The following is a 21,235-nucleotide window of genomic DNA, read 5'->3' on the forward strand; positions in this document are numbered from 1 at the left end:
AATTATTACGGAAAAATTTTTCAAAGTATTTTAAAGGTTTTTACAAGTGTTTTGGCGGGAAAATTACGGGATCACTTTTCCCGCCAAAAAATATTTTGTATTTTGTAGACCTAATTTTGTTTCAAATAAGGGTAAAATGGTCATTAGAAATTAAAAGAGAGCAAACTTAAAAATGGACTATCAAAGGGGGCATTTTTGAAAAGGGGTATTGAAAAAGGGGCATTTTTAACAATCTACTATACATTTTTGCAACACTTTTTGGGGTTCCAATCGGGTCAAAACATTTTTTAATTTTGACCCGGAAAATGACCCGGAATTTTGATCCGCAAATGTGATTTCGGAACCTAATAATGATATTTTCCAAAAAAAAACAAGAATTTCGGATTAGAATATCGGATCCCTACTAATGCGACTTTCCAAAACAAAAAAATCCTAACAATTGCTATGATTGATTTCGTATTTATCAACATTTATTACTAAGAATATTTTGGTTTAACATACATAGTTACAGGATCCAATTCGTTTCCTCTATTTAAGCAAACGAGTAACTTATAAATCATTTAGCTTTCCTAAAAAAAGGTAAGAATATCAATTCAGTATTCTCTCCACTTTCAATATTTGTCAACTTCTTCTAACTAAAATGATATTATCCTTATATGTTAACAGTATATACCAATTTCAATATTTTCATAGATATCCATACCGTGATGATCAAGATTTCTGATATGCTCTATCCCAAAACCCTAAGACTTGTCAAACCACTATATATACTGACTCATTTCCATTGCATTTCTCCACGTTTTACACCAATACCGTCTCTATCTAGAGCTTGAGAACATAAAAGCTCTTCAAAAAAGGTATGTTTAGTTTACCTTTGTTTCATTTCATACTTGCTTTATGGTTTGCAAAACCCCAAGTAATAGTCAGACATATGTATAAACAGGATTTTGTATTTTGTTAACAGATTCAATGCAATTGGGACGCTAAAGAAAGAACAACTTAGACTTTCAGTTGCAAGTTCTGCGGTAATCTTCATTATACTATCTCAAACAATGATAATTTCATCAAGTTTGGTACATAAAGTTTGTTTTCATCTTTTAAATTAGTGTATCATCAACAAACAAACAACCATTACTTTCCTCATTTGATTTTCAAAAAATAAAACATAACATGCACTTCTTGATTGTATATATTACTAAATTTAACAGCTCAGTAAGTAGAAACGTAAACTAACCTTTTATAGCTCTAAAGAAAGGTTCAAGAAGTATAAAAGGAGGTGTAAGCCGTATATTGAACCTAACAACTTCCTATGGAATATAACAGTGAACATGTTTCATACTTACTTAGTTGAACCTAAGCTAATTACTGAGTTGTGTAGTAAGCAAGATAATGAATTCTTACCTTTCATTTTGGTTGGTTATAGTACTTCTGTCAAAGAATTCCCAAAGCTTGACCATATTTACCTTATAGGTAATTGTCTGCAAAATTAGAATAAGAGAAGCTATAGTTAGAAGAAAACAGGTAATCAATGTCAATTCCTGTAACAACAGCTGTTTCACAATCGGGAATGGTCACTCATATTAAATCAATCCAAATTCACTACGATTTCATAAACAACCTAAAATTTAACCCATCAATTCATGGTTCATAAGCAACTTACACATTACACAAATAACCATTGGAGATGAGAGAGTGCTCTCTAACAACTTTATTCTCAAAAACAGTTTACCTGATTAGTAATTCGAGACGGATTGGCGTCTTCAAAACTGTCGTTATCATCAACTCAATTATCGACTTTGACATAAAACTGGCTTGGATATGCATCAGACAAAAATTCAACCTTTTTTAAGCTCGATTCTACTACCTAAAACATCACAACAAGCTCGATATGCCCCGATTAATCTAGGTGAAGTCTCTAACGAGGTAAGACATCGTAACAGAGAATCAAGCTCAACGTAAACATACTTGTAGATAACACGGAGAGTGACGAAATTAGAAGACGTTGGAGTAGAAGCTATAACCGGCGATTTTGGAGTCCTTGACCAGAGGAGAAGGTATAGCGAAAAGCCGTCGGAGAAGAAGATGGAACGATAAATCATTTTAGGGCTTTTAATTTCTTAATGCTTTCAAAACCGGAACCGGAAGTTAAACCAAAATTAATAGAATTGGTTCCAAATAAAAACCGGTATAGTCAAAACCAGACCAAAGTCTTATAAATTATTCAGTCCGAATCATAGGACAAGGTATTAGCGAACCGGTGTAAAAGATATAACTATAAATTGTTTTTACGGGTTGGTATAAAAACACACTAATTTAAAAATATAGATATTGTGAAAACCATTTGAAAATAAACTTTTAAAAAATAACAAAATAATGTTTAATTTCACAGGACGAGATTATATGGTGGGACGGGTTTGGGTCGATATTAATACAGACTAATATACCATGGGTGAAATCCTAGAATTAACAAATCAAAATACAATTACATAATTTTAAACATTAAACAAAAAAATACAGCTTAAAATTTTTATTTTTAGATACAACGCATATGACCCGCAGTGTACAATAATTAACCCGCGGTGTGACAAACGCAACGTTTAACTAAAAGTAGATTTTTAAAAGAATTTTACTGGGCTTGGCCCAAGTTTCTTATTTTTCGACAGCCCATTTGTTGAAATTCAAACCAAATTAGCCGAATAAATCGAGATTAACCGAAAATAACCAAATTAACTGATTTAACATAGTTTTAGCCGGCGGTGTACCGCGGGTAATTAATTAAAACATATTATTATCTCAAACAAACATACTTTCAGAGGAAAAATATATTTATAGCCATATTTACAAGATCAAAATTTAATATGTCCTTAATAAAATCAAGGGAAATTGTTAAAAATGCCCCTTTTGGTGTGCCCCTTTTCAAAAATGCCCCTTTTAGATGTCTATTTTCAAAAATACCCCTTTTTAAATCTGAAATTTTTATAAAGTTTTATCAGGTTTATAAGGTACTTATGGATTGTAACTACTACTTGAAGACTCGATCCAAATATTTATAAGGTTTTATAAGGTGTTTTTAAAGGTTTTACAAGTTATTTTAAAGGATTTTTAAGGTTTTTCAAAGGTTTTACAAGATATTTTAAAGGTTTTTAAAGGTATTTAAAATGCATTTATAAGGTATTTATAAAGTATTTATAAGATTTTAGATACATAGAAATGTAGTTTGTGTATGTTTTAATAATGTTACATACATATTTGGGTAAATCTTATATTTTTAAGAGGATTTTTAATAAAGTTTTAAAGAAGGGACATTTTTGAAAAGTAGCATTGAAAAAGGGGCATTTTTGCAAAAGCCCCAATCAAACTATTGTAAAATTTATATTGATTAAAATTTTTGTTATCCTTTACATCTAAATAAGTCATATAATACAAGATAATTAAAATCTGAGAATTATTATGTAGTATCAATTAGACGATTAATATAAAGGGAAATAATTTTTATGTAACACAAATTACGCGATTAAAACATGATATAATTGTTAATATCGAAAACTTATAACACAATCAAAATCTCAACCATCATACAAATATATATATATATCACCACAAAAAACAATCAAAATAAAATACAACCAAATATTATTTTCTTATAAATAACAAATAATAAAAATATAGCCTCGCGGTGTACCGCGGGTAACAATCTAGTTTCTCTATTAAAAAAGTAGCGGACAAAAACGACTAAAATCATATTCGTTTTGTAGTTATATGTGATAATGATAAATTTCGACGATTAATCGTTAATTCAGAATTTAAAACACTAAGGCCTTGATTGTTTATAGATTCTAGAATGGTTTTTGGTTTTTGATTCTTGAAAATCTATGTTTTAAAGTACTCGAGTTGGCAAAACATAATGAATCATCATCATTTGTAAAAAGAGCTAGTGAATAAATGCATGGTTTGGATTGCTATTATCAAAACTTTTACGAACTTACTATTTGTCTTGTTGGTTTCTAACTTCTCTGTTTACACTTTGACTAAGCATTTGACCGCAGTTTTAAATTGTGAAAGCCAATTTAAATAAAAAAGAGGATCTTAGCCCAATTTAATTGTGTAAGCCCAACATCATCAATAGACGACCAAGAACCCGACCGAGTAATCCCATACCCGACCCGGAATAATCTGAGGTCCAATCGTTGCACCCGAGGAAGATGAGATAGATTGATCGATGCTGTTGCTTCTCATCGAACAACTAGGGTTTCGACTCGCACATTCGAATCAAATTCAATCAGGTAATTTCCTCTTTCCTTTTGTATTTGTAGATGCGATAGATTTGTTCTCGACGATACTTTTTTCCACGGAGGAAGATCTGTTTTCGTTTCGGTGTATCTCAAATTCCTATGAATTTTCGCTAGTCTGTTAGTTTCATAGCCAAAATCCTCACTTTCCGATGATTATTAATCTCAAGTCATGCCAAATTTTTTTTTTTTTTTTTGTTGCCACTTCTGTGATCTTAACCTTTTGGGGGAAATTGTGTTTACTTAAGTGGGGTTTATGTTTTGAAAAGTCTCAAAACACGAATTTAAATCTCTTTAATCAGAAAAATCTATTGTTAATATATAAACATCATGTGAGCATTGCTTCAGTTTCTTTCTTGTTTAACTGTTTCAGGATGGAGGATATTGACATTGACATGGTAATCAGCATACCTGATACTCCAGATAGACCGGTACGACATAGAGAGGTTAAGAGAAGGCCACATTCTCCAGAACCACCATTAAGATATCAAAGTGAGGAATACCGTAATTGTCTTAACGGAAGAGCCAGACCAGTCCCTGAAATTGGGGACAACCGGGAAAGTTCTGATACACGAACTGAGAATGGACATCGCTCGCATGCTTCTGGAGGCAATGCTTTGTTTAGGAGAACTGTGGCTGAGAAGGATAAAGGGAAATCCATCTCCACTGATCCACGTGGGGCTCGCGTAGAGAAAAATCCGGTTTTAAATCTGAATCAACGTAACGGACATGCTCATGTTGCTGCATCGAGATGCTTACCATTTGAAGATATAAGAGAATTGCGCACAAGTAATGGTTGTTCTCCTTTACGAGGTGATCATAACTCTTTTATGCTGCCCGGGAATAGTAATAAGGGTAAAGAAAAAGCAGATTCTGGCTCTGTTTCTAATAGAGAAACAATTGACCTTTCCAGTGGCGCAAAACAACAGAACAGAGGCACTAAAAGATTGGTGAGACATGGCTGCATTTCTCCAAATGGAATTGCAGCTAGAGCTAGACAAGCTGCTGATACAAATTCCAAGGACACAGTTAGTGTTGAACTGGAACTAGCTCCTGAAACTGCATCTTTGATTGGCATAAGAGAGATTGTATCTGAAAATGATATTCACGGAAGAGCTAGAGGCAAAAGACCTGAAACTTCTCGTAGCAGGTAATATATTTTCCTTATCTTTCATTAGATGTTTGAATGGATATCAAAAGGATGGTTCTTTCTTCTTCTTCTTTTTTTTGTGATATAAGAGTTTCTATTCTTTGTATCAATGCAAATAGGGTGGCGAGTAGAGACGGTTCAGAGGGGTGGGTTAGTACACGTAACCGGAAATTAAATATGGACCAAGAATTGAATCAGAGGGATGAGAGTGACACACGCGGAATTTGTAGCTCTGTCTCCAGACTTGATGTGCATGAAACCGGTGTAGTTGAAAGAGAAGCTAGACAACAACGACGGCGGAAAAATGGATTTACTACTTCAACGGCTTCAAATGAGCCAGAAGTTACTGTTATTAGATCTTCTGGGGAACCATCTAGTTCAAGGCCACCAAGAATCCAGAATCATTTAAGACACGGCACACAAGTGTTGGAAATTGAAGATTCATCCCCTGAAGTACTGGTCTTCCGGGGTCCTAGACGTGTTGAAAACAATGTATCTGATGGGAATGTAAGACAAATAGAAGCAGATGAGATATTGGCCCGTGAATTGCAAGAACAGCTGTACCAAGAAGAGACCTTGATCAGACACCAGCAGGTACAACTCCCTTTTCTTTGGATATCCTCTATGTTTTCCATATCAATCAAGGTTTCAAATGGTCGTATTTGGGCTTCATACACTGTAACAGATTGATGAAAACATAGCAAGGTTACTGGAACAAGAAGAGAATTCTATTCGTGCTTCTTCTAGTCGTTCTTCTTCTACTCGTTCTACCCGAAACTCTAATACCGTAAGTCATGGCCAAGAGACATTCCCGTGTTAGCGTTTTTTTACTGGGTTCTTTCAATTTTCTGTGTTCAGATGCGAGACTAATCATTATCAAACATGGATGAGTTCTTTCGTAAACTTGCACTTAAAAAGAATCGGGTTTAGGGATCATCTTTAATGTCTTATTTCCTTAATGGATATTATTTACAGATTGCAGCAAACCGAGGTGGGAGAAGTCGCCTGGAAGCGCGACTGCAACAACATTCTTCAAGGAGGCGATTGAATCCTCCACAGGCTCGTGCTCCTGTTAGAGCACCAACTCGGGGTCGAGGTTATCGTTTAGGCCGTGCATCTGCTTCACTACACACAGCTCTGAATCTCAGTTTTCCATATGATATGGGCATAGAATCGGTACTCTTTTAACTCTGCTTATATCCGGAATGTTGCTTGATGTTGCTAAGTACCGTAGAACGAAAAGCTAATAATCCTTACCCTTTCTGTAACAGAGAATGGATCTTCTGGAGGGATTAGAGAATGCTATTGGACACTCTATTAACAATAGTAATCTTCTTCATATGGATCGTGACTTTACTGAGTATGGTATCTTTTTGATATATTTTTCTCATTAGCTTACTATGATTCTTCAGTATATGATATTTGATAGTTCAACCATTTTCGACGCAGAGATGATTACGAATTGCTGCTAGCTCTTGATGAAAACAACCATCGACATGGCGGTGCTTCTACTCATCGCATTAACAATTTGCCAGAGTCTACAGTTCAAGTAAGCTAAAGGTTGACTTGTAAAATCCATTTTTTTTTTTCATATCGAAATTTTGTTATTAAAAGTTTTCTCTTTGGTGTTTTATGTGTAATTTTGCAGAATGATAATTTTCAAGAAACTTGTGTTGTTTGTCTGGAAACACCGACGATCGGAGACACCATCCGTCATCTTCCTTGTTTGCACAAATTCCACAAAGATGTAAGGATCTCTAGCTTTACTGATTCAAATCAAAACCCCTTATAAGATCAGAAATTCGAAAACCAACCGTTGTTTATGTATTGTGCAGTGCATTGATCCATGGCTAGGACGGAGTAAATCATGTCCGGTTTGCAAATCCTCAGTTACTTGACCAGGTTTTCAAGCTCATCGGGGAATGTAACAAATTTACCATTTTACCCTTCCAAACCGGTGGATCTCCTCTGGATTCCTTTTGCTGGTAAGCCAAACATTCTTCGTCATGGAATTTGAACTCATTAAACGGTTTTTTACTACCGTTTACGCGGGAGAAAAAAACCGACAAAATAACGATTATTTTGTCGGGTTTAAATATTTCTAGCTAAGAACTGTTCGTAGATTTAGAATGTTGATATTATCACTTTAGTTTTGGTCTCGTTTAAACCTATACTTTATAATATAAATTTATATGCACAAGGCTTTGTTTAATCGTTATTCACTTTATTTACACGAAGAAGCAAGATACAATCATTTCAAAGAGGAAAACAAACTAAAGAGAAATGACATACATTTCAGTTATTATTGCATATTTAAATTTTAACGAATTAGAGATTTCATAAATGACAACATATACATGCATTGGATTTTAGCTTCTTATCAATGCACATTACGGTTTAACAAATTCTCAGTGACCTCCACCGCCGATTCCTCCGCCAATTTCTTTACCGGCTCCTCCGCCGATTCCTCCTATGGCTCCACCGTCAACTCCCTTACCGGCTCCGCCGTCAAATCCTTTACCGACTCCGCCCTCAAATCCTTTTCCGACTCCGCCATCAAATCCTTTACCGGCTCCTCCATCAAATCCTTTACCGGCTCCTCCGTCAAATCCTTTTCCAGCTCCACCGTCAACTCCTTTACCGATTCCTCCATCAAATCCTTTTCCGGCTCCACCATCAACTCCTTTACCGGCTCCGCCATCAACTCCTTTTCCGACTCCACCTCCGAATCCTCCTCCACCAAATCCACTGCCTATTCCTCCACCAAAGCCTCCAACACTGCCTCCAATCCAACCGCCACCTGCTCCAAAGCCGCCTCCACCGCTGATACCACCACCTAAGTCGCCGAAGCCTTTTTTGAAGCCCTTCTTGTGGAGGAGAGGACGAGGGTGAGGGTGAGAAAACAAGGGCTTCTCATCACCAAACTCTGTGTCTCCCATAGTAAAATTTGTGACCAAAGCAAATACCAAAACAAACACACACGCTCTACAGGCGATTAGACCCATGATTAGTGGAAACTTAAAATGTTTGTAGTTGAAATATTATAAGCTATTGAAAGAGGATGTTTTTATATGAAATTGCTTGTTGCATGAGCAGTATATATAGAGACTTAGAGAGAGAGAGATCGTGATAGCATAAGCACTTTTCGTCAATGTGCATAGTCTAAATAAACCGGAACACTTGGTTTACTTCGTATGAGATACCACTCCAGTTCTGTTTGTTTTTATCTTGATAAATGATAACCGAGGGATTCAAGATCAATGCGTTTACCGAGGCTAATGATGATTGAAATCACAGTGGAAATATCTGAAAACTCGAATTCTTCAATTAACAAAGTGAACACCAAGAATTGGTTATGGCAAGAAACCAGTATGGAGTAAACCAAAATATGCCCGGTTCAACCTGTACAACAACTGGGATATAATTGCTGTTGAGTAACAGTTAAATGATGTTTCACCGGTCACTGGACAAGTTTTATTTTCATTGTCTGCCCAACTGCCATATTGATCTCATCCAACAAAAAGAGAAAATTATGATGCAAATATAGTTGAAGAATTGGGGAACATATGACACCAATTATTATATACAGTTCATTGAATTATATTAATCATGCATTCATATCATAATTAGATTAAAATTTTATTTGAACGTTGTAAAGGGTTTTAAAGGGCCATAACAAAAAAAAAATTGTTTTTATCTTTATGCTTGCAGGACAGGCCATGTCAATTATATGGAATATTGAACTATAAGTCTATAACTAAACCATAAAATGTGATTTCATTTATTTGTGAGCATAACATTTTATAGGTGTCATCAATCAATGATGCAAACCAGAAACTCATATGCTTACTTCCAAACAAACAAATAAAGTTTTTTTTTTTTGTCTTCTTCAAATTTTAAAAAGAAGAGAAAAGAGAGACTAGATGCACCGGTATTAATAAAGCTCATGGTGGCACATTTTGAGCGTTACCAATTTGTTAAAAGTAATCAGATGATCAATGTGCAAATTGAAGGCTGCTTTGTTGATGCATCATGGATTATAATATCTAATAAGGATTATTGTGGTATTGCTTGGTCACAAAGCAAGATAAACAATTTACTTGAGGGACTTCACCACCGATAGTCTCTCTCAGGGGCGGAGGCACATTGATAGAAGGGGGGTCAGCTGACCCCAACTAATTAAAAAAAATATATACATTGTCTTTAAAGAAAAATTACAATGACCCCATGTAAAGAATAAGTTTGACCCCATTAACAAATTAATATAGAAAAATAAAAGGAAAACTTCTAAAAGTTGTGTTTCACTTTGACCTCATTTTATTTAGTTGGGTTCACATTTAAATTTTAATCCAATATAAATACAATTATGAATTTTTATCCATAAAAATATGAAATAGTGATATCATAAGTTTAGTTATGAGTAAACTTATAGATAGTATATTTATAGATTTTTATTTTGTTTTAGTAGTTTATAAATTATATTCTTTAAAAAAACTTTTTGACCCCAACAACAAAACTACAAAAGTTTCTAGATCCGCCACTGGTCTCTCTATTGAGAAGTTGAGAAGTTTTGGCCTTGTGTTTAGGAAACTTTGAAGCAAAAGGAGAGCACTATATAAACAGAGCATTAAACAGAGCAAAGTAGAAAAAAAAAGTCTGAAACTGAGCATCCAGGGACGAGTGAAGAAATAAGTTTCAAGATAAAAGTGGAATAGATAGATATGTATATGCTTTAATAACTTATGGGCCGCTATATTGGTCCATTAACACAATTAGATAAATAATGTGGCCCATCATTAGACCCAATTTGTATTCCGGTTCCTCGACTATATGGATCCATTATATATGTTAGGGGTGAAAATGTAATCTTATTAAAAATATAGGGGCATTGATTAAATTATTTGACTTGTTGGGTAAGTATCTTAATTATTCGATAAGTCCAGAATTTCGATTTTTATTAGACTTGTGAAAAAGTGAACTCTTCTTCTCTCATAAATTGCTCGAGACGAGCGAGGTTTCGCCGAAGCTCGATTCTTGTTCCTCCGTCTGATCAACTCTTCACCACCGCTAGGGTTTCTAATTCCGATTAGGATAATGGCCGCCGCGATGGTTAGTTCCGCCGGTGGGTTACTGGCAATGCTCAACGAACCCCATCCTTCCTTGAAACTTCACGCTCTCTCATATCTCAACAGATTGGTTGACCAATTTTGGCCTGAGATCTCCACTAGTGTCCCAATCATGTAATCTCTCTCTCTTCACTTTTTGTTCTTCCGGAGATTTAGGGTTTTTTAGTTGTCAATTTCACTTGATCTGTTTGCTTGCTGGGAATTTCCAGTAACACTTGTGGGATTTGGATGGGTTTTATCGCTCTTGCTTTTTCTTAGTTAGGTTTTTATATTCCAAGGTTTTCTACTGTTGTGTCGAGGTAGATTTGATGGTTGGTACATGAAAAGGAAAGCTTTAATTCACTAGTGACAAACTTTATTGAATTGCTTTAGTAAATTATCTAGATTCTGAATAGAACCATTGTTATTTGAGTTAAGGACGCTCCCTTACTTACATGATGCGGAAATTTTGTTCCTTTGAACTTGTAGAGACTATACTTTTCTGAAACTTCTAGCTTGAGATCTTACACTGTTTTGTGCTTCTTGATATCTTGTTTCTGAGACGTTTTTTTTTATTATTTTATTTTGTAGAGAGAGCTTATACGAAGATGAAGAGTTTGATCAGCAGCAAAGACAGCTTGCTGCGTTGTTGGTCTCCAAGGTACAGTTTAGCTTTTTATTTAACTTCCATGATGACTTATTGTATATAATACTGGCCACATGTTAGTGTAGAAGGGAGTGTAAGATACACTACTACATTATGGTCGTTTCCCTTAAAAGCTGGTAGATAGTGGTGGAAGTTCAGAGCTTGACTTTCTTCTAATCAAGTTATGTTATTGTATTATAAGACTTGTTTTCTAATGATGATTTATCTTGTCTTATCTCAGGTTTTCTATTACTTGGGTGAGCTTAACGATTCCTTGTCCTATGCCCTTGGAGCTGGATCCTTATTTGATGTGTCAGAGGATTCTGATTACATTCATACTCTTCTAGGTAAGGATTTTGAAGCTTTTTGCTATCCCCTCTCTTTTTGTTTTCTTCCCAAATCTGTGACAGTAGACAGTAGCTCGGATATTATCGACCATAATATGCATAAATTCACAATCATTCCAACCTGATTAAATGCAAGATTAAGCAAATAGTTTATACCATATAGTTTCTAACTAATTAGACTTGAACATCCATCTTTCTTTTAATAAGACTTGCACATCCATCTTTCTTTTAATAAGATTGTGCTACGAGAAAGTCAGTACGCAAAGGCATGATAAGATGGCTGATAGTGATCTTACTGTTACAAACTGTTTGATGCTGAATGTTTACTCATCGGATGCTTCTGTTTTGTTATTCAGCCAAAGCAATAGATGAGTATGCTATTCTCAGATCAAAGGCAGTCGAGTCAAGTGAGGATGTGGAAATTGACCCGAGATTGGAGGCCATTGTTGAACGAATGCTAGACAAGTATGTGATGCCCAACTGATTTATTGTTGTCTGTCTTCTAGACTAGTTTTTTGATTGTCCTTGCATGATTTTCTGTTTTGCAGATGTATCACTGACGGGAAGTATCAACAAGCCATGGGCATTGCTATAGAATGCCGGAGATTGGATAAGTTGGAGGAAGCGATCATAAAGAGCGAAAATGTGCAGGGAACATTGTCTTACTGCATCAATGTTTCCCACTCTTTTGTTAACCACAGAGAATATAGACATGAGGTGAGTCTTGTGGCCACAGAACTGGATTTTAATAGATGTAATATGTTTATTATACTATGAGGTCATCTTCTTTAATCTTTCCTTGCAAATATAATGGGCATGTAGACCTTATATTGTATTGTCTTAACCATAGTTGTAATTCATTGCATTCTTTAGTTCATAACTAAAAACACATTTGTAGGAAATTTTATTTACTGTTAATTTGTAAATGATAACATCCTTACGTCGCTTAATTCTTGCAGGTCCTTCGGTTACTTGTTAATGTCCACCAGAAGCTGGCTTCTCCTGATTATTTGAGCATTTGCCAATGCCTTATGTTCTTGGACGAACCACAAGGTGTTGCAAGCATATTGGAGAAGCTTCTTCGTTCAGAGAGTAAAGATGATGCTTTATTGGCTTTGCAAATTGCTTTCGATCTTGTAGAGAATGAGCACCAGGCATTTCTCATGAGTGTAAGAGACCGCCTTCCAGCGCCCAAGACCCGTCCTGTAGAAGCAGTTCAAGCTGTTGAAACCTCTACTGCTCAGAATGAGAACACTGAAGGGGATCTCCAGATGGCGGATGAAACTCCATCTCAGACAATTGTGCATGAAACAGATCCTGCTGACGCTGTGTACGCTGAGAGGTTAACAAAGGTTAAGGGAATTTTATCTGGAGACACATCAATACAACTGACCCTCCAGTTTCTTTACAGCCATAACAAGTGAGGCAGTTAATTTTCCTTTTAAATTTTGATATCTTGAAAGTATATTTTGTGCTTAAGTCGTTTCTTCCAAATAGTAACATGATTCAGCGATGGCCATTGTTTTTCTATAGATCGGACCTGCTGATCCTGAAGACAATCAAACAATCCGTTGAGATGCGGAACAGTGTATGTCACAGTGCTACAATATATGCTAATGCTATAATGCATGCTGGAACGACAGTTGACACTTTTCTCAGGGAGAATTTGGTAAAATTTTTACTTTCTCTCTCACTTTTTAACTTGTTTCAACGTCAACTATATGGCTTAGTATTTATTATTCTTGTCTTTTCCATTCATTTTTTGAATTGGCAGGATTGGCTAAGCAGGGCCACCAATTGGGCTAAGTTTAGTGCTACAGCAGGATTAGGTGTTATTCATAGGGGTCACTTACAACAGGGCAGGTCACTGATGGCCCCATACTTGCCTCAGGGAGGAGCAGGTGGTGGTGGGAGTCCTTATTCCGAAGGGGGTGCTTTATATGCTCTCGGTCTTATTCATGCCAACCATGGTGAGGGAATCAAGCAATTTCTTCGTGATAGCCTACGCAGCACTAGTGTTGAGGTGATTGGCTATATCTTTCTTCTGAATAGTCTTTCGTTATATCACCAAAAAGATAGTCTTTTGTTTAGATTTGATTTTCATTAAAAAAATATGGTTGCAGGTTATTCAACATGGAGCTTGTTTAGGTCTTGGTTTGGCAGCTCTTGGGACAGCTGATGAAGATATATATGATGATATCAAAAGTGTGCTTTACACTGACAGTGCTGTTGCTGGTGAAGCTGCTGGCATCAGCATGGGTCTATTGTTGGTTGGAACTGCAACTGATAAGGCAAGTGAGATGCTCGCTTATGCTCACGAGACTCAGCATGAGAAGATAATAAGGTAACTTAAAGTCTGGAAGATATTTTTGGTTATGTGTGTGGGTGCATGGTAATTTATTTCAATGTTTAAGTAACCAACATCTGGTTTTGTCTTTAGGGGATTGGCTCTAGGAATAGCTCTCACAGTATATGGTAGAGAAGAGGGAGCAGATACATTGATTGAGCAGATGACTAGAGATCAGGATCCTATCATCCGTTATGGTGGAATGTATGCACTCGCATTGGCTTACAGTGGAACTGCAAACAACAAAGCCATTCGCCAACTTCTTCACTTTGCTGTGTCTGATGTTAGTGACGATGTCAGGAGGACGGCTGTTCTTGCACTTGGATTTGTCTTATACTCTGATCCAGAGCAGGTAACTCCATATTCTTTTTGTCTCATTAACTTTTTGACTATATTCCATTTCTTTAGTGCCTTTAGGGCTCTTGTGCTCGCTTACACTCATTAACTGGTTGCACAATATTTAAACTGTAGACTCCCCGTATTGTATCCCTTCTTTCTGAGTCGTACAATCCACATGTCCGCTATGGCGCAGCTCTTGCAGTTGGCATATCTTGTGCAGGCACTGGCCTGAGTGAGGCGATATCCTTGTTGGAGCCACTTACATCAGATGTGGTAGACTTTGTTCGTCAAGGTGCTCTGATTGCCATGGCCATGGTGATGGTCCAAATTAGTGAAGCAAGCGATTCTCGCGTTGGAGCATTTAGGTTAGTGAAGTTCCAATCTCTTCATCAATAGGACGGAGAGAATAGTTCCCTTTTGAAGACTAAAATGTGTCTGTGTTTTTGCAGGCGTCAACTTGAGAAGATAATACTTGACAAGCATGAAGATACAATGAGCAAGATGGGAGCAATTTTGGCTTCAGGTATTCTTGATGCTGGTGGAAGGAATGTGACGATAAGACTGCTTTCTAAGACAAAACATGACAAAGTCACTGCGGTCATTGGACTTGCTGTCTTCAGCCAGTTTTGGTATTGGTACCCATTGATTTACTTCATAAGCTTGGCATTTTCACCAACTGCGTTCATTGGTTTGAACTACGATCTCAAAGTCCCAAAGTTTGAATTCATGTCGCATGCAAAACCATCTTTGTTTGAGTATCCAAAACCAACCACAGTTGCTACTGCCAACACCGCCGCGAAATTACCAACAGCTGTACTCTCAACCTCAGCCAAAGCCAAAGCTAGGGCTAAGAAAGAAGCAGAGCAGAAAGCTAATGCCGAAAAGTCTGGCAACGAAGCTGGAAAAGCAAAAGCAGCTTCAGATGAGAAGGAAGCAGAGTCTATGCAGGTAAATTGCAAATTTAATTCCCAATATCGTAGTCTAAAGTGTCATTCCAAGATAGCAAGTTTCTGCATTGGCCATTTTGTGAACATATATAATCTCATCATCATATCTATTTGAGTCGAGATTAATTGCTCTAACATTTTCTGCTTTGGCAAATGCTGTTCCTGTTCCTATGATTAATCTCATGGTCATTCTATCAATCTTGAATTTTGATCATGTTTGGATCATTAAGTATGTTGTTCCGATGTTACTATTCCAGGTTGATAGCACAGCTACAACGGTGGAAAAGAAGGTTGAGCCAGAAGCAACGTTTGAGATTCTAGTGAATCCGGCTCGTGTAGTCCCTTCACAGGAGAAATACATCAAATTGATGGAGGAGAGCAGATATGTACCGGTGAAGCTAGCTCCATCAGGGTTTGTCCTTCTCAGAGACTTGCGTCCTCATGAGCCTGAGGTTCTGTCTCTGACCGATGCACCAACTTCAACAGCATCTCCTGCAGGGGGTGCAGCAGCTGCAGGACAAGCTCAACAAGCATCCACCACCTCTGCTATGGCCGTAGATGACGAGCCACAACCTCCACAGGCTTTTGAATACGCTTCTCCATGATTTTGTTTTTTGATTAGTGGGAAATTTGTTTTCTGTTAATTAAACAGAGAAACAGTTCTCTTTTTTTTTTTGAACTTGGAGACTAGTACTTATTGCATTCGTTCCGACTTGTTCATGTGTTTTTTTATTATTTTAGTTTCTTTAAATATATATATTAAGCATAAATGGTAAACTAAAACAACTGCAAATATTTTAGCCCAATGGGCAGAATAAAAGTGAGCCCAAGAGGGAGGCGCGTGGTTGTCGAACTCCCAAATGCAAATATTTTACCCACTCTCATACTGAGCGCGTCTACGCCACCTCCGCGAAATCTCTGGACTATAGACTGCGGAAAATGCGTTTTTTTTGCTAAAATTAATAAACTGGGCGCGTGTGGGGCGTTTTCAACTGATCAAAACGCAACTGGCCTTTGTTTGACCAACTATAAGATTAACCTTGTCGGGCCTTTTTTAAGTGAACCCATATCTGTTTTATTTTTAGTCAAATATTTATTAGCCTTATAACATAAAAAGCCCACATAAATTTATACGGTTACAACTTACAACTATACTTCTCATACTAGATTTTATTACACTGCGGGATGATTTATTTTTAAAATTAGTATAAAAATATTTTGTAAATTGTATTTTCTTATAAAATATTTATTTATAGTATAGTTTACAATTGTTATTAAGTAACGGTATACCACGAGTCCACGAGACAATTGTTAATAAACTGAAGATATTTATAAATATTGATTCAAATTCATCCGCCATATAAACCCGTTCCGAAATATAAGCCGTTCCGTAATTTCTTAATTCGTCCTGTGATTTGTTTTTATTTTAAAATTTAATGATTATTTATTATATATAAAAGTTTACAAATCATATCATTCTCTAAGACATTTATATTTTAATAAACTAAAGATTTAATCTGTATTAAAGCGGCATGTTAATGATATTTTAAAATTTTATAAATATTGATTAAAAATCGTCCACCATATAACTTCATTCCGGAATATAACCCGTCATGTAACTTCTTAATCCGTCCCGTGATTTGTTTTCTAAAAGTAGTAATTTTTAAAATTTAACGATTATTTATCATATATAAAAGTTTACAAATTGTATAATTTTCTAAGATATTTATATTTTATAGTTTACAATTGTTATTAAGTAACATTATACCACAAGACACTTTTTGGTTTTATACAATCTTTTTTAAATGAGACTGATTTAATATGTCTAATATTGGTGGTATTATAAAAAATTAAGAATTTAATCCGTATTGAAGCGGCGGATAAATTATATTTTAATTTTTTTTATTATTGTTGATTCAAAAACCTGTCCCGCCAAACCCGTCCGGCCAAAAAACTTATTTATTTTATTAATGTTGATCTTATTTATGATATGATTCTGAATCATTGTCTAAATATTTTAATCGATGTAGAACGTTGAACACACATTTTCGTCAATTGGATAATATATGTCCGTTTAAAAAAATTTCGAATCACAGTATATGCCGAAAAAAATTAATTTTTTTTTACTTTATGTATTATATGATAATTCAAAACAGTTAAAAATAAATCAAACAAAGATTATAGGAGAATTATAATTATAAATCTTAATCAAATCTTCTAAATATCTAAATTATTAAATATGGAATATCCGGTGTATGAGTTGGGTTAAATATAACCCGACCTAATAAACTTTTTGACCAAAATTTGTAAATGGGTCGGATATCCGATTAACCCAGAAGCATTTTTAACCACCCGTCACTAAAGTTTTGCGAAAATACTAGTATAGATAGAAAAGATATATTTTAAAAACAAACAAAAAAGTTGTTAAAATATCAAATGGACCAATGTAAGAGTGAAACTTCTTGTGAGGCAATTAATTATTTACATTTTTATTTTTTATTTAACCCTATTGAACCAAACGAATATATATATATAAGCAAGATATTAAATAATCTTTTTTAATAATGATTGAATTTATTAATTGAATATACAAAGATGACAATGAAAATTAGATATCAATATTCAGTAGACGTATACAGAGTGAATTGGAATGGTAACACATTGCTGATACTAACAAACCACCAAAGTTATAAAAGTCAGAATTTTGGAACAAAACTATATAAAAGAAATATGATAAAATGACTTATTTTCATACGTATTAACTGTTAAGCTGATAATAAGGTTGTATCTTCGATGTTTACATACATATATTAAGAACATTCTAAATTTGAACTCTGACAAGCCAAACTCGTAGTTTACCTTTCCGTCTTTCCGTCGGACAATTTACAAACACGGAAGATCTCCAAAACGACACCGTAACAAACAAACACATTGCGATTTAGAGAGTAAAATAAATGTACCGTGTAAAACAAAACAAAAAAAGCTTTGTATGCTGTAATGGGGGACAACTAACAAAGTTGGTCTTATCAAAGTTAGAAGAAACAACAAAAGGGCTTATACTAACATTTTGGAACGAAGTTTATTGGCTACATACAAGAGATGGCTGATGTTTGTAGTTGGATAGTGTTGAAGTAACTTCATATTCGATGTGAAATCCCCCGCGATTAGCCTCCTCCTCACCAGTACCAGCATCGCACAACATATCCCCAGTAAGCTTTCCTGCAACAATACAAACTGGGTTTTGTTATTCAAGCAAATGAAAGGAACATTGCTGAAACAGAGAATTAATGAGACATCTGCATCTATTGATTTGATTTCAGGCATGCGTCGATCTTACCAGCGGACCTTCTGGGTCACTTAAGAGTGCATCCCATATGTGAAGACAGTCAAAGAAACTAAACTCTTGAGTAAGGAGGAGAGTGATCCACCTAAATGCATAAAACTGTGGATTTACCTGTAATCCATAGAATCTATACAATGTCAGTCTCAGAGGGTCCAAACCACTGTTATTATGTTGTAGACGAGAGAACAAGAATACTAAGTAAGCTGACGGGATCATTAGAATTTATCTTCCGGACAAAGCAGATAATTAGGACTATAGTAGCATAACGACAAATATGGTTGTTGTCACAACAAAAAGACATGATAGAAAAAAAATATCGATGTCTTACTTTTGTGGTGATCTCTAGATGACGCCACAGTTCCTCATCATGCTTCCTCACAAGTTGTGAGAGCCTTGTAATTGCAGATCGGATTCCCACCACACTATTGTCGAGTTGTTGACAGTAGAAGTCTCGAAATCCACTCAACAATTCAACAAAGCAAAAGAATGCATCTGCTTCCGCATGGGACTGCATATTTTGAAAAGAGTTAATATGAAAAGAATGCATCATACACGAACCAATCTTCTAAGAAAAATAGGCAGAGAGGTCAGATTCATACTAATAGAATACAGGTTTCTTTTTAATTTGTAATTCTGTGATATAGCATATAGTAAAACAGTCTTGATATAGGTTTACGGTTTACTTAAGAGGAAGTCATATCTTGAAAATATTGAGGGTCCAGACTAGCACTGTTACCTTAAAGTTATATACACCCTATCATGTGAAAGTTGTTTAAAGGGTATCAAAGAAACAAAAAGAATCTACTTACTGAACTATCTTCATCAGGGTCGTTACGGAATACATAAAAGATAGGAGCTAAAATTTCGTTCATCCCTTGAACATATCTGATGCCTTGATTTAACTTCGCAAATACAAGTAATATATTCTTCATAGATTCCTAGACATGTAAAAGGAAACATTACTGAGCTTGATTAATCAACAATAGGTGAAAATTTGCTAATGAGAACACAAAAGGTTACCTGATTAGAACGCGCAAACGATGATTCAGCGGAGAAAAAGGGTATGTCTGGATGTGTACGCTTGACATCTCTGTCTATTTGTTCTATGGTCTCCGTATCCTACATTAATAAAAGAGTGATGATGGAACTAGTGAACAAATTGAATACTATATAACCTTTAATCATGTCCTTAAGTAATGCACTGAGGTCTTTCTAAAAGATTTTAGACCAGCTCAAGATGCAAGATATAGTACCTGGAAGTAAGTATTCCAGATGCTAGCCTTCCCTAGACTTAAAGGGTGGTCCTCGTCAGTTATTCTGGATCGGGCAAGCATGCATCGGCTTTCACTCTTCAAGTCATAGTTGTCAAAGCCCTTTGACCGCACCATTTTCCATGTGATTTCTGACTAACTAACCCAGAATCATTTAGAGGTACAAACACATTTCAAGAAAAGATACTTGTGTACAGAAACTTTCTAGACGAGAAAAAGGACTTTCAAAAGTTCACAAAACAGCGAGAATAATACACACTTGACATATCACAACTAGATAATCGAAATAGTTGAAAACAGATAGCATGCAAAACTGACAATAACTCCTAGGCAAGAAACAAAAGAGCAGGATTACTTACAGGACTCGTCAGAAGCTCATCCTTGTAGTGCTTGTATTGGGATCTCTTTTGTTTCAACTCAGTTGACCAGAGTGAACGTTCAGGTGGCAAGTAACCAAGCAAAAGCTGCAAAGAGAATCATATTTCAGAGGCCTAGTAAGGTTTTCAATTATATCAGACTCTCAGTCTCAGTTCTATGCATTGTTGCCTTACCACGAAATAGATTCTGATTTCTAAGTGAAAACAAACCAAAATCATGATTCTCGTAATGCCTACCTTCCAGACAGTTGAACGGATTCCAGGAGAATCAGGCAAACTTTGTAAAGCTAGACTCCTCAATTCCTTCATGTTGATCACCTTCTTCGATAACTATAACAAAAACCAATGAAGAAGAAGAAAACAAAAAACATTAAGAAACTGAGCAATTAGACCACAACACGCTGGAGGAAGAATTTGAAAATTTTGTATTGATAAAGCAAAAAAGGAAGGTTGCATTGACCTCCGCTGAGACATGAGCCTGGCGGGAAAAATCTTCGGCGGAAGGACCAGCGGAGTTTCCATATTCGCCACTACCACCAGAGATACTGCTACCGTTCCTCGGTCTATGCGACGGCGATGGAACCGAAGCGGTGGAAGAAGGCGGAGGAGCAGAATTAAGCCTGGGAGCAACGGAAACCGATTGTGCCTCTTCCTTCATTTTAGTGACGGGGGAATGGCGGAGGAGACCGTCGTCGTAAGAAGACGGCGGAGGAGGAGTAGACCACATGGTGCTATTAAGCCATTCCGGTACCTTTTTCCTCACCATCTCTAGTGTTTGATGGATCAATCAATCGATTGAAACTCGCGCAGATTCGATTTCCGAGGTTTCGAGAAAGAGAGAAAGGTTCTGCGAGTCGGTGATTAATGGAAGCTCGTTAGCTTCCTCTCTCAGAGAGAGAGAGAAAGAGAGAGAAGAATCGAAGAAATTAATATTACATATAGCCCTCAATATTGTTGATTCTTTACACATTTATCCCTTTCTTTTTAATTATTCAATTTTCCCCCGTTTGTTTTGTTCGGAAATCCTTAAATAGTTAAATCCATAGTCGGTCAGTAATATCATTTGTAAAAAAT

At 35.9% G+C, this 21,235-nt stretch overlaps 4 protein-coding genes and 1 long non-coding RNA gene across 9 annotated transcripts; 2 read left to right on the forward strand and 3 right to left on the reverse strand.

Moving 5' to 3' along the window:
* Positions 1–1,329: 1,329 nt before the first annotated feature.
* LOC110225143 lies at positions 1,330–2,254 on the reverse strand. The gene is made up of 3 exons (XR_002329552.1): positions 1,966–2,254; positions 1,730–1,864; positions 1,330–1,478 (listed from the first exon to the last, which is right to left on the reverse strand). It is a non-coding gene; the product is annotated as an uncharacterized LOC110225143 (long non-coding RNA).
* Positions 2,255–4,113: 1,859 nt separating this feature from the next.
* On the forward strand, positions 4,114–7,994 carry LOC9328305. 4 transcript variants are annotated; one of them, XR_002329374.1, is made up of 10 exons: positions 4,117–4,283; positions 4,663–5,439; positions 5,559–6,033; positions 6,125–6,226; positions 6,415–6,615; positions 6,711–6,799; positions 6,889–6,988; positions 7,088–7,186; positions 7,275–7,424; positions 7,852–7,994. XR_002329374.1 is itself a non-coding variant. In XM_021012684.1 (9 exons), the coding sequence occupies exons 2-9, from the start codon at positions 4,664–4,666 to the stop codon at positions 7,335–7,337; spliced, it is 1,893 nt and encodes a 630-aa protein (XP_020868343.1). In that variant the 5' UTR covers positions 4,116–4,283; position 4,663; the 3' UTR covers positions 7,338–7,651. The 4 variants fall into 4 exon arrangements, 2 of the variants coding, with proteins under 2 accessions (XP_020868343.1, XP_002889524.1); XM_021012684.1 differs by lacking the exon at positions 7,852–7,994 and having other exon boundaries at positions 4,116–4,283; positions 5,571–6,033; positions 7,275–7,651; XM_002889478.2 differs by lacking the exon at positions 7,852–7,994 and having other exon boundaries at positions 7,275–7,657.
* Positions 7,643–8,529, reverse strand: LOC9325589 (glycine-rich protein 23). The gene has a single exon (XM_021012685.1). It carries the CDS (start codon positions 8,442–8,444, stop codon positions 7,848–7,850), a length of 597 nt encoding a protein of 198 aa, XP_020868344.1. The 5' UTR covers positions 8,445–8,529; the 3' UTR covers positions 7,643–7,847.
* Positions 8,530–10,299: 1,770 nt separating this feature from the next.
* Positions 10,300–15,940, forward strand: LOC9328306 (26S proteasome non-ATPase regulatory subunit 1 homolog B). Its single transcript, XM_002889479.2, has 13 exons — positions 10,300–10,679; positions 11,136–11,205; positions 11,432–11,537; positions 11,894–12,002; positions 12,086–12,254; positions 12,497–12,957; positions 13,071–13,206; positions 13,312–13,560; positions 13,661–13,881; positions 13,978–14,236; positions 14,356–14,588; positions 14,673–15,171; positions 15,428–15,940. Exons 1-13 carry the CDS (start codon positions 10,534–10,536, stop codon positions 15,773–15,775), a joined length of 3,006 nt encoding a protein of 1,001 aa, XP_002889525.1. The 5' UTR covers positions 10,300–10,533; the 3' UTR covers positions 15,776–15,940.
* Positions 15,941–18,067: 2,127 nt separating this feature from the next.
* On the reverse strand, positions 18,068–21,090 carry LOC9325591 (TBC1 domain family member 13). Of its 2 annotated transcripts, XM_021011677.1 has the most exons (9): positions 20,622–21,090; positions 20,399–20,491; positions 20,144–20,248; positions 19,767–19,919; positions 19,534–19,632; positions 19,323–19,451; positions 18,842–19,021; positions 18,508–18,624; positions 18,068–18,389 (listed from the first exon to the last, which is right to left on the reverse strand). In XM_021011677.1, the coding sequence occupies exons 1-9, from the start codon at positions 20,925–20,927 to the stop codon at positions 18,225–18,227; spliced, it is 1,347 nt and encodes a 448-aa protein (XP_020867336.1). In that variant the 5' UTR covers positions 20,928–21,090; the 3' UTR covers positions 18,068–18,224. The 2 variants fall into 2 exon arrangements, with proteins under 2 accessions (XP_020867336.1, XP_020867337.1); XM_021011678.1 differs by lacking the exon at positions 19,323–19,451 and having other exon boundaries at positions 20,622–21,063.
* Between the last annotated feature and the right edge of the window lie 145 nt (positions 21,091–21,235).

Source organism: Arabidopsis lyrata (assembly GCF_000004255.2).
Source record: "Arabidopsis lyrata subsp. lyrata unplaced genomic scaffold ARALYscaffold_1, whole genome shotgun sequence".
Taxonomy (NCBI): Eukaryota; Viridiplantae; Streptophyta; class Magnoliopsida; order Brassicales; family Brassicaceae; genus Arabidopsis; species Arabidopsis lyrata.

What these genes read in the sequence shown, in the direction of transcription:
- LOC9328305 (XM_002889478.2), top strand. Translation starts at nt 4,664, where the DNA reads ATGGAGGATATTGACATTGACATGGTAATCAGCATACCTGATACTCCA. An exon ending in CCTGAAACTTCTCGTAGCAG is followed by an intron (nt 5,440 to 5,558) that starts GTAATATATTTT and finishes CAATGCAAATAG; the next exon opens with GGTGGCGAGTAGAGACGGTT. An exon ending in CCTTGATCAGACACCAGCAG is followed by an intron (nt 6,034 to 6,124) that starts GTACAACTCCCT and finishes ACACTGTAACAG; the next exon opens with ATTGATGAAAACATAGCAAG.
- LOC9325589 (XM_021012685.1), bottom strand. Translation starts at nt 8,444, where the DNA reads ATGGGTCTAATCGCCTGTAGAGCGTGTGTGTTTGTTTTGGTATTTGCT.
- LOC9328306 (XM_002889479.2), top strand. Translation starts at nt 10,534, where the DNA reads ATGGCCGCCGCGATGGTTAGTTCCGCCGGTGGGTTACTGGCAATGCTC. An exon ending in GTTGAACGAATGCTAGACAA is followed by an intron (nt 12,003 to 12,085) that starts GTATGTGATGCC and finishes TCTGTTTTGCAG; the next exon opens with ATGTATCACTGACGGGAAGT. An exon ending in ACAGAGAATATAGACATGAG is followed by an intron (nt 12,255 to 12,496) that starts GTGAGTCTTGTG and finishes TAATTCTTGCAG; the next exon opens with GTCCTTCGGTTACTTGTTAA.
- LOC9325591 (XM_021011677.1), bottom strand. Translation starts at nt 20,927, where the DNA reads ATGGTGAGGAAAAAGGTACCGGAATGGCTTAATAGCACCATGTGGTCT. An exon ending in CGTTTGCGCGTTCTAATCAG is followed by an intron (nt 19,452 to 19,533) that starts GTAACCTTTTGT and finishes TTACATGTCTAG; the next exon opens with GAATCTATGAAGAATATATT. An exon ending in ACCCTGATGAAGATAGTTCA is followed by an intron (nt 19,022 to 19,322) that starts GTAAGTAGATTC and finishes CAAAATATGCAG; the next exon opens with TCCCATGCGGAAGCAGATGC.